This window comes from Sinocyclocheilus grahami, unplaced genomic scaffold, assembly GCF_001515645.1.
Source record: "Sinocyclocheilus grahami isolate Dianchi unplaced genomic scaffold, SAMN03320097.WGS_v1.1 scaffold413.1, whole genome shotgun sequence".
NCBI lineage: Eukaryota > Metazoa > Chordata > Actinopteri > Cypriniformes > Cyprinidae > Sinocyclocheilus > Sinocyclocheilus grahami.
The window spans coordinates 1,329,113-1,341,499 of record NW_015505592.1 but is presented as its reverse complement, the minus strand read 5'-3'; the positions used below and the strand labels follow the sequence as shown (position 1 = coordinate 1,341,499).

Below are 12,387 nucleotides of genomic sequence, written 5' to 3'. Positions count from 1 at the left end.
TATATGTGTGTGTGTGTGTGTGTGTGTGTGTGTGTGTATTTTTTATTTTTTTATAAATTAATACTTTTATTCAGCGAGGATGCATTAAATTAATCCAAAATGACAGTAAATATTTAGAATGTTACAAAAGATTTCTATTTGAAATAAATGCTGTTCTTTTGAACTTCCTGAAAAAAATGCTGTTTCCACAAAAATACTAAGCAGACGATAATAAAAAGAAATGTTTCTTTTCACCAAATCAGCATATTAGAGTGATTTCTGAAGGATCATGTGACACTGAAGACTGAAGTAGTAATGCTGAAAATTCAGCTTTGGATCACCGGAATAAATTACATTTGAAAATATATTAAATGTATATAAAATATATTTATTTTTAACACTGCAGTTTTTACTGTATTTTTATCAAATAAATGCAGCCTTTGTGAGAATAAGAAACTTCTTTCAAAAACATTAAAAAGTCTTTACAACCCCAAACTTTTGAATGGTAGTCTTTTTTTAAATTAATGCATTATTATTATAATTTTTTTTTTTTGTCACTCTCAGGAAAGATGTTCCAAGCCCCAGATCTAAATCTCATTGTGGAGTTTATCTTCATGTTTTATAAGGAGAAGCCCATTGATTGGCTCCTGGATCACATACTCTGGGTCAAAGTATGCAACCCAGAGAAAGATGCCGTAAGTGAATACTCTCTGACTGCAAGTGTGTTTCTGTGACCTTGAACTTTCCTCTGCTGTGGTGCATCAGTGAGAGGCTGTTCACACTCCTTGAGCGGAGCAGAACAGGAACTTGTTTTTTTTTTTTTAGATCTTTCTTTCTCTCTACAAACAGACACGTTATGTCTCTATCTGTATTTCTTTATTTTTAACTCTATTTGTATTACATCATTCTCACAGTCTAACTTGGCTTCCTCATTCTTTTTCTTTCCAGAAACACTGTGAGAGACAGAAGTCGAGTCTGCGCATTCGTTTCAGGCCCTCTTTGTTTCAGCACGTAGGCCTACACTCCTCCCTCACTGGGAAAATCCAGAAACTCACGGTAACTCTTTCGACATGAGTGTTAGACACTGTCCACACCTGGTATATACATCCATCTTGGGTGACCTAACCAGCAAAGTTTAAACCCTTGTTTTAGCATAATAGATGATTGACAAGCAAGTCCTTCATTTGTTATTCAGGACACATTATTGTTTACTCTACAAATGTAGTTTTAGTGATTGTTGTCCAAAACATGTTGGAACCCGGTTAAACCGCTTGTGATCTGATCATCTGAGATGGATGTTATTACTGGCTTTTCATGACCTTGCACAGCTGTCAAATCTTTCCTCTAGCTGTTAAAAGTCCTGATTCTCTTCCATACAAACTTGCTTTGACTTCCTGTTATCCTGTTTTCTTGTACCCAAGTGTCTTTTTTTTTCTTGAATAGCTGAACCTTTACCCAATTTCGCTTGCTGTTTTTACTGTTAAGGACTGTTATAAATCAGTCCGGCCATCAGCTGCACTTCCTGTTAACTTTGTCTTGTGCTCCGTCAGGATAAAGACTTCCTGAAACCTCTGCTGCATAAGATTCATGTGAACCCGCCGGCGGAGGTGTCCACCTCTCTAAAAGTGTATCAAGGTCATACACTTGAGAAGACATACTTGGGCGAGGACTTTTTCTGGGCCATTACTCCAATGGCTGGAGACTATGTTCTGTTCAAGTTTGATCGGCCCGTCTACATAGAAAGGTCAGTCTCTCTCAGGATGGCTGCGAGAGATGCACACACACACACACACACACTCTCACAGGGATCGACAGTAATGATGGTGCGATGACCTAGAGCCAGTGTGAGTGAGGTTCAGGACATTTGAGGGACCAATATTGCATTTATCCACATTTATTTACTACACTATTCACATGCAAATACACACTTCCAAATGATTTTGTTCTGTAATCCTCACCCTCTCGTAAAAGTGATGTTCACACTCACTCAGAGAGCTCTAATCAGGAGACATCATTCACACGTCTCTATGTCTCACTGTCCTCATAGGGGAGTAGAGGTGGCTAATGAGAAGTTTCTAAAATAAGACGCTGCAACCAAAAACCTCTGGAGAGGAAGACAGAGGGATGTAATTGAGAAAACAATGTTGAGCAGATACACAACTCTAGGAGAAGATTCTTACTTTTTTTTGCAGGCCCAATCTGGGTCAGTGCTTTGGATTTTTGGTTGCCCTGCCAGAACGGCCTGTATTTTTAGCAACATATCTGTATGTGTGTCAGAAAATATATTTAGAATTTTGTTTTAAATGTGAAGCTTTTTTTAACAAGTAATATAAATAATAAAACTTATTTTATAAATATAAATCTTTCATAAAAATATTTTATGAAATTTCAACATACTTCTAATGCTTTTATCTTTTTTTTTTTTTTTTGTCAATTAAAAAACAATAACTCATCTACAGTATATCAGCCAACTAGATATTTGGTTAGTGACATGTTTAAATACACATAATTCATAACCATGTTGTTAAAGGTGTTGTCAAGGGGTTGTCATTTACTCACCCTCATGTGATTCCGAACCTATGTGGATTTTTCTTCTGAATAATATACAAGATATTTGAAGAATGTTTTGACTGTTTTTGTACACATACACAGTGACAATTTCTGTATTTAATGATGGCATCATCACAAGGTCTACTGGGTCCTGTCTTGCCAGCATTTTTCAAAATATATTTTATAGTATGTTTCACACAGAACCGTTGAGAGAGAGAGAGTTGCAACACGGTCACATGGTTCGTGGAGCTCTCAAAACAATTCCGCGCTGTCAGTCTGTTTGAATGGGTTTAATCAGGACATACAGCAGTTTCACTATATTAGCTGAAATTTCTAGTAATTATGAACACATAATGTGCATTGATAACTACGCTGACTACGCTTTACAATAGCATTTTATTCTGGGGAGTGATAAACAGAGCATTAATATGTTCTCATACTCTTTGGCAGTCAAATGTGACCAAACACCTTAAGTGTAACTTTTAATCAATTAAATAAATGTGCTATATTTTAGTTCAGTTTTATTTAGTTAATATTTTGAGAAGATTTTTGGTACTAAATAATATGTGCAATAATTATGATCCATGAATGACCATTTAAAATATAAAATTTTCTAATATGCTTATTATTTATATTACAATTAGTGTAGTATTTAGGGTTCAAATGGAGAAAATGTTTTTAAATTCCAGTGCAAAGAAGGAAATTAGAGGCATTTGGTGGCCAGAAAAATAATATTCATATGCAATGCCATGGTTTAACTACTAGATGCCTGTATGGCTGTTTAATAAATATAGCCTACATGTATTTGACTCTAGTTGCTATAAAGCGTATTGCTGGTCTTAATTGCTTACTTATTTTTTTTAGGTTTTGCATTTGAATGTATATTTAGACATTATCAAACATTCGATTTTTATGTTTCGATTTTTTTAAATGTTACATTTAAAAAGGTTAATGATTCACATCCCCCAGTGTTATTTTGTGATATTCACATAAGCATACAACATAAGTAAATATTACAAACCCAATTCCAAAACAGTTGGGACATTGTACAAATTGTGAGTAAAAAAGGAATGGAATAATTTACAAATCTCATAAACTTATATTTTATGCACAATAGAATATAGATAACATATCAAATGTTGAAAGTGAGACATTTTGAAATGTCATGCCAAATATTGGCTCATTTTGGATTTCAGTTTAAACATTTGATATGTCATCTATGTTGTATTCTGAATAAAATATTGAAATTTGAAACTTCCACATCATTGCATTCTGTTTTTATTCACAATTTGTACAGTGTCCCAACTTTTTTGGAATCGGGTTTGTACAAAAAGCAAGCAAATATGGAATTTATCCCCAAATAAAGTTTAAAAAAGCACAAGGCAACCAATTGTATTCAGCAAAACTCTTTATTGTATTCCTTGAATGAGCAATCTTCATTGAAACTCATTCAACCTCCTACGGGGAGAGAAAGATTGCAGAAAGACTAAAAACTTAAAAATATAACAATTAGCATCTGGTTATGGTGGCTAATTAAGGTGTTTCTCACATTATCTAAATGCAATTATACAGTATAGCTCTCTTTTATCTAACGATAAACATTAACTATAACGCGCTTCATAAAATACCACTACTGGACAGATTTTAGAGAGATCAACTAATGTATTAAAATGTCAAAAAATACAGTCATTTCTTCAGTTTACCAGCAAGAGTGTCCTTGAGAAACTCTGAAATGAATGGGGTTCAGTGCTGGAACTATTGGCTGCTCCATGACACGCTTTACTTCAGCATTCCTCAGTTCCTATGGATCAGAATCAGAAGGAGCTTTATTAACAAGTATGTTTACACACACAAGGAATTTGACTTGGAGACAAGAGCTTCCAGTGCAGAAGAAAGTACACACATAGTGCAAACATACATGATAGTGCAGACATACATAGAATTACACAGTAAAGTTTAATTAACACTAATATCAGAAAAACTGAAAAATAAATATTGCACTATATATAGAACTAGACATAGGACGCCTATGGGAGCGTCGCAACTCTGTTTCTCAATGGCTCTGGTTCCACAGAAGAAATTAATACAGTTTTGAAACAACATAAGAGTGAATAATTGATGACAAAATTTGTTTTTCTTTTTTTTGGTCTCTAATTTCAGAACAAAAAAGTATTACTGTTTCTGTAAAAGCCTCACAACTGCTGAAAATTCAGCTTTGCATCACAGGAATAAATTACATTTTAACATGGATTAAAATACAAAACAGTTATTTTAAATTGTAATAATATTTCACAATTTTACTGTTTTAGCTGTATTTTTTGAAGGCCCAAAACTCTCTTACACCTATCCTGGTACATCAGACCACCCTTATGGTTGATCCTATTAGTGAATACGATAGACAGAGAGAGGAGGGTTATTTCGGAAATAGATGTAAACAGACAGTCATGCTGTTTGCTCATTAGTTTTGTTTGTCTAACAGAGACTTGACCTGTTCAAAGTGTTTGTGTGACTAGAAACAGTGCTAACAAGAGGAAGTGTCAATTTAGTCATGTGTGACTGGATTTAATTAGCAGCTCAAGTAGGGGCCTATCTAGAGACCCCTTATCTGTGTGTGTTCAGGCCACGCTGTCTAAGTTAGACTCAGTCTTCACAAGTTCTTGTCCATGTCCTGCCAGTGTTTGTACATGCGTGTTCACAAATATTCATGAGTTTGTGCCTGTACATGCATATTCATTAACAATCAGCCTTTGATTGGCAGGTTCCTTTTTCGCAGCGGAAACCAGGAGCACCCAGGAGACAAAATAGAGAACACTACTGTCGAGATCCTGCCCTTTTCGGTAAATGAAAAAACACATTCTCAATTAGATTTATACGGTTTCCTCTAAATGTCCAAACAAGCCCCAGGGTGACAGGTTTGTCAGAGTCTAACTGCAGGTTGACAGGAATATCTGGCATAGGTCTCCTGTGTACACTGCCACCAGGGCTAATTTTAGTCAATCGCAGGTTGAGCTACTGTGGTAATGAGGCTGCGTACTGCCATCCTGCTGTGATACAGAGCTTAAAAAGGCTTCGAATGGGCTTTGATGTTTGTTTTTGCAGACGTTCCTTGAATAAATTAGGCTGGTAATGCATCTGAGTTTGTGTAAATGGGTTTGTGAGCTTGGGGTTACCTATTATTTTATCATTGAATACAAACATTACTCCTACAATTGTGTCTAACATTGATAGCATAGTGCAGGTACCTTTAAGACAGGCTCTTGAAGTGCTTCTAAATGAGGATGTTATCTCTTGCAGGACGCTGAATTGAAGACCAAAGAGAAGTACAAACGAACAGAAGATCGGTTCTATAAGCTTGGTGAGTTATTACAGTCATGGTCAAATCAGCAGTTTTGCACTTGAAGCAAATGATTGTTGTGCCTTCCTTGCAAATAGAAGAAACCAGTGCACTGTAACTCTTTATAACAGTGATGGCACTTATTTAGCAAATGCTCAGCACATTTCTCTTTCTGCCTGAGAAAGTATTTCATAAAAAAAATTAGACCCTGTGTTGTATATATACTTGTATATATTTTATTATAAAAACATTGTTTCTTATGCTTAGCAATGTCTTAGCACGTTTATTTGATTTAAAACTACAGTACAAACAATAATAATGTGAAATATTATGACAATTTAAAATAACTGTTTTCTATTTTAGTATATTTTAATATATTTTCCTTTAGAAATGATTCTAATATGCTGATTTGTTGCTCTTATGTTAAATTATAAATGACTTTACTGTTAATTTTGATCAATTTAATGCGTCTTTGCTGAATAAAAGTGTTTTGGGAAGAAATGAAAACTGACCCCAAACTTTTGAACAGTAGTGTAGGTCCCAGTAGGACTTGCACTTTCAACACAAAAAGATATAAAGATACATATGTGTGTGTGTGTGTATATGTAATGCACACAGTATACACCATTACAATCTTGATGAAACTGTAAAGACACACATCTTCCGTCAATTAAACCACAATCAACATCTCTCTCATTCTTTTCTCTTTTTTTCCCACTGCATTTTTTCCCTGCACTGCTCTCTAGCTTACTCTCAAAACACAACATAGTTGTTTTTGCGAGTATTGTTCTCTTATGATGAATTGCTTCTGAGTTTCTTTATTTGTAAGTCCCTTTGGATAAAAGTGTCTGCCACATAACTGAATGCAAAATGTTACAATCACTTCTGGTCTCCCCTTTTAGAATTACAAATATTGTTTCTTTCCTTTGTGTCTGTCTTTAGCTCAGTTTGAGAAAGGAGTGGCAGAGGGGACGGTTGACCCTGCCTTCAACCCTGTGGTGGCTGTTCGTCTAAAGGTCCAGAAGGACTCCGCCGTGTGGGCCATTATTAGCGAGGTCTGCTTGCTGCCTTTGGTTCAGGCCTGTCTAGGGCTGGACAGTATCATAGTATATGAAAGAAGAGATTTTGCTATGCTGTTACTGTTGTAGGCTGCATTTATTATATTAGTCATTAGTTTTGTTTGCTGCATATGTGATGCTCTTTTTGCACTGATGCCAGACTTATTTATTTATTAATAATCTTATCTTAGGAAATGCATCAGGAAATACATTTTGTAATAAATAAAAGAAATACCTTTAATAAGTATCTTTAATAAATTTAGATGAATTGTCTTTAATATGGAAATACCTTTAATTTGTAAATTATTTAATTGTAGAGTTATTCATAAATGGTCAATACCATGTGATTATTTGATACATAAACCATTTTTTCCCCCCATTGAATTTCCAGCACAAACAACTATATTGTTATATACACCGCTCCTGAGATACGAAATGACTCATATGTGACCCTGGAGCACAAAAGCAGTCTTAAGTCGCTGGGATATATTTGTAGCAATAGCCAAAATACATTGTATGGGTCAAAATTATTGATTTTTCTTTTATGCCAAAAATCATTAGGATATTAAGTAAAGATCATGTTCCATGAAGATATTTTGTAAATTTTCTACTGTAAATATATCAAAACTTAATTTTTGATCAGTAATATGCATTGCTAAGAACTTAATTTGGACAACTTTAAAGGCGATTTTCTCAATAGTTAGCTTTTTTTTGCACCCTCAGAATCCAGATTTTCAAATAGTTGTATCTCGGCCAAATATTGTCCTATCCTAACAAGCTTATTTATTCAGCTTTCAAATCTCAATTTTTCGAAAAATCGACCCTTATGACTGGTTTTGTGGTCCAGGGTCACATTTGAGTTTTGTTTATACTGTCCAACCCTAGACCAATCACATGCTCTCTCCCTCTTCACTCATGCACTGTGAATCATTTGGATCATATCTACAGTTACTGAATATCTTATAAACCTGACACTGTACTTAATGCATTCAAAACTGCCAACAATGTTTTCATTCCAGTGGAACGTCAGCTTATAAAAGAGCATATTTTTCAGTTGAAACATGTTATCATGTTATTACAATGTTACGTGTTATTACGTAAATGACTACAATTGAAAATGTGGAAATTTAGGAGTGTTTTGACAAAGCATCAAGCCATATATCATACCCCTTCTATGTTTTGCACATGTTTGTCATAACCAGCCATAACATTCAACACTGTCTGGCACATGAGGACATTTTGATGTGGACATCTCATATGTCCAAAGTCAGAACGCAGTTGACTGGACAACAAAAGTGTTGCTTGAACCTTGATGTATTGTAATTAACATGTTCTGTTGTTGTTGTTGTTTGGTGATGTGCATAGATGATGTTCTTCATATGCCTGGTTCTTGACAGATGTTTTTTGGTGTTTGTTGTCAGATCCATATCAAGAGGATACCAGGGTAACTACCTGAATGTCTCCAGTGCTTGAGGCCCTCTGGTCACCTAGACGGGGTCGTGCTGCTCGCATCTCCAGCGGATCGAGTGACCCTCACATTATCAGAGTGTGTGGAGGAACCCTGGTTTTATGATCTTCACCTCTTAAACTTGACTTTTTCCTCTTTTTTTCGTCTTCCTCTGGTAGTTTTGACATTCTCTCTTCTCTTCTACTTGCCTTGGCCTCTGTCGTCAGACTTCGTTTGACCTTTAACTTTCCCCTGAATTCTGTTGTGTGAATGTGACTACTACTGTACAGAAAAAAACAAACAAACACTTTTTGACAATGTTTCCAGACACTAAATTTGTGTCGTGAAGAATTGCAATCATCGCTGTCATTAAGGTTTGAAGTTCAGGATTCAAAGCTGCACCAATGCTGGAGAATAAGTTAATATCCCCTACTGATGAAGAATGTCCTCAGCGCTCTGCCGTCATGGACTGTAACTGACCATTAACTTTGGGTCAGATAAACACGGCTGGATTTCAGCTTAGAGATGAACGAGTGGGGTGAAAGAAATTTTTAGGTTTTAGGCCGTTGGTGTCTGACACTCTTTTAAGAACATTTCAAGAACAGTTTATTATTTTATTGACTGCTTTGCCAAAATCTAAAAACAAACAGCATATGTTTTCTGGTCAGCAGAAGTGGCTTTTCTTCCTCTGTGTTGGTTTAGTGTCAACGAATCAATCATGGCTTTCAATCGGAAAGTTTTTAATTGCTGTTATTATTATTATGACGATCTATGAAGGTGAATTAATTTATTTGAAATAAATCTTTAATTTGTACAAAAGGTAAATGCTTTTATTTTATATTCTTTGGAAATGTATGATGTGGCAAAGAATTTATTGTGGCTTAAAGTCGAGTGATGGTTGATGTTTGTATCTTTGTGTAGTTGAGAAGGGTGCAGGGCCGCCCACCTCTGTGCCTTAACATCCAGCGTCCCAGTAGAGGGCCTGGTAAAGGACTGCCTTGTGCCCTGTGTCAAAACGCTTAAATCATACAATAGGACAGTTTGTTAGATGCTTGATTTAAGTGAGACGTTCAAGTTTAGAGCATGGCATGTCTGTGGTTATGTTTCAGAATCTTTCATGTCTTCATTTGTTCATTGAGCATTTTCCATCTCAAATAGTCCGCTTTCATCATGTCTGTCAGAAAAGTTCTCCTTTCTATGCTGTGTTCATAAGATACTTATCTGAATGTTCAGTAAGTCGTGATGAAGTCCAGATGGAATCTGCTGATTTTTTTTCCCGCACCGAATGAATTTAAATGTGGTGAAATGTGATTAAGGAAGCTGAGGGTACTACGTATCTGAAAGCACAATCTGCGGAGACCCTAAATGGACATGGTGATGGGGAAATAAAATACATGAAAAATTATATTTCAGTGCTTTGCTTCTCTCACAAAATGTTCGCATTCCACCAACAAACTTTGTGTTCTCAGAAATATTTGCGTCTCCTGACAAACTTTGTGTTCGCTCGCAAAACTTTTGTGATGGAAATATAAGGTAGAACCAAGAACTATATTTCAATACTTTGTGAGAGAATGCAAAAGATAATGAAAAAGTTTTGTGAGCAAATACATTTTTTGGGGGTAAAACGCAGTACTTTTTGCAAATGAATGTAAAAGTTTTGTGAGCAAATGCAAATTTTGTGAGCAAATGTAAAATTTTAGCAATTTGAAATATTTCTTTTTTTCATCGCCTTGTCCACTCGACTCTGCAACAATCAAATAAGCCACAATATGTAAAACCACGCAGAACTTCATGAATGACGGCCGTTTAAAGCTTTCTGTGGAGTTCTGCAGGTGCAGATTCTGTGTGGACCTGGTCAGGAGCAAAATATTTCCAGAACCATAGATTTATAATGGAAATGGAGTCGAACTGCTAAATTTACAGCTATTTTCAGAAGTGTTAAGTGTGCTGGTTTTGACACCTGGATTTATTACACTGTACATTTATTATATTGTAAAGCTACGGTTCTTATTTGTTTTGCTTGTAGCTCCTGACGTAGGGACTTGATGCTGAGGTAACTGCTGTACAGATTTCCAAAGTGCTCTCATCTCATGTGATTGTATATATCTTTAATATGGAAGTTTTAGTTCAGTCTGACATAATGTGTCATTGTATAATCCTTGATGCTTCAAGTTTCAGAGCATATCCTTTATACATACATACACTTTCATTTTAGTGACTACTTGGAGCTGGATGTGAATCGCAGTACTTGAGCAGTGTGTGTTTTTTTTAATAGAAAGCCAATGTACTGTCATAACCATTTGTTTACAGTTTGTTTATGATCTCTCCTTGGTCGGAGTGTAGAGCACTGTATCATTGTTCTCCTTTACATCATGTGATGTGACTTCTGGGGAATGGACTAGTGAAACCACAATGGAGTGGTTTTCAGTGTTTTGCCGAACTGCTGCCTTTTTAGTCAGATTTGTGCTCAATGATCTGTTTCCACACCTGTTTTAGCACTGAAAGATGGAATTGTTATCCATTGCCCTCTCGTTAAACTCTCATGGGCCGGTTTCCCATCTGGGATCAGCGCATGTCCATCTTGAAATCCACCCTTCGGTCTTACATTGAGATGAATCGGACATGAAATGTGCTCCTCTTGTGTGGTGCATTCTTGACTTTCATGTGCCTTCATCTGTCTTTCTCCAGCTCTGACTTTGATTTGAATAAACTGTTCCAAAATAAACCATTTAATCGCTTTCACAATGAACAGATTCTGAGCAATCTGAATAAATGCATTTTGAAATGATTATTTAAATAAAAGCGAATAAAAAAATCAACTATGCCGATTTTTGTTGTTGTTGTTGTTGTTTTTTTGTGTGCAGATATCTCACCTTTTTAATTTTTTTAAAATGTATATCTGACAAGTATGCATCACATTAAGTTTATTGATCTGTTTGTTAAAACTTTGTAATCCAAATGGATAGAGATTTTATATGCCGTTCAAAGACATAAATCTTAAATTTAGGCCTAAATATTTTTTAGTGTACAGGTGTATTATATTAAATCTGGAATGGAAATATCAAACCAATTTACAAACAAAATGCTAGCCATTTTTACAGTGATACAACGGGACTAACAATATGTTCCAAGTTATTCAATCTCTTGTCTTACAGTAGGCCTACAGTACATACATTTTTAAAAATTTTCCCTGAAAATGCTGTTTCTCTTTAAAATAACTGCCACAATTTGTCATATGCATTGGTATCGATAAATTTTAAGTGTTGCTCAGGTCTCTAGGTGCCAATGTAAACGTGATAATATACGACAAAAGCATTGTTTTAGTGCCATCTTTTGGCCAATATAAATGCTTCACACTGCTAGGCTATATGACAGTCAAATACAGTACTTAATACCATAAATGATTGAAATCGATGCGTAATTGTTTACAGTATAAAATGGCGTCATTTAACACTATTTTCAATAAAATCTTTGCAGCAGCGCTGAATTTGCGAACTACTATTCCCACAATGCACCTCTGTTCCACTCCCTTATATACGTCATACGTAACATGGCCGCGTTCATTAAAATTTCACATTTGACTTAACGTTATCTGTAGGCTAGCTGTTGTGTTCTGTTAGCCTCTTCCCATATTTCGCTTAAACCTGCTCGGATGAAAGCTCTACAGAATGCCCAAATATTACGAGGATAAAGAGGACGACGGCCGCGCCTGCGCTGGATTAAGAGAAGATTTCAAAGCCTGTCTCCTTCAGCATGACTGTGTAGCGAAGGTAATATCAAGTATTGCCTTCAGCCTGACCGATCTGTCATGCCTCTCACGACAACTTTGATTGATTGTTGTTGTAATTTTTTTGTTAATAACAGTGCGTGAGTTTAACCAGAGCATATTTCTGATGTCTGGTGTGCACTTAACTACAAAAGCTACTGCATAATGCCTTAAAAACTCATTGGCAGAAGGTGAACGGAAGTTATGCCCCCCCCCCCCGCTGTCTAAATAATGATGGTCTTTGTTTGTGTCC

General features: G+C 35.8%; 1 protein-coding gene across 1 annotated transcript in view; it reads left to right on the top strand.

Annotated features, from left to right (window-relative positions):
- mgat4a (alpha-1,3-mannosyl-glycoprotein 4-beta-N-acetylglucosaminyltransferase A) overlaps positions 1-11,160 on the top strand; it is a 60,010-nt gene extending 48,850 nt beyond the window's left edge. Inside the window, exons 10-16 of the mRNA XM_016232572.1 lie at positions 544-674; positions 928-1,035; positions 1,530-1,723; positions 5,288-5,366; positions 5,824-5,884; positions 6,806-6,918; positions 8,343-11,160. Coding sequence (XP_016088058.1) covers positions 544-674; positions 928-1,035; positions 1,530-1,723; positions 5,288-5,366; positions 5,824-5,884; positions 6,806-6,918; positions 8,343-8,369 — 713 coding nt within the window. The 3' untranslated portion in view covers positions 8,370-11,160. The remainder of the gene's footprint in view (positions 1-543; positions 675-927; positions 1,036-1,529; positions 1,724-5,287; positions 5,367-5,823; positions 5,885-6,805; positions 6,919-8,342) is intronic.
- Positions 11,161-12,387: the final 1,227 nt, after the last annotated feature.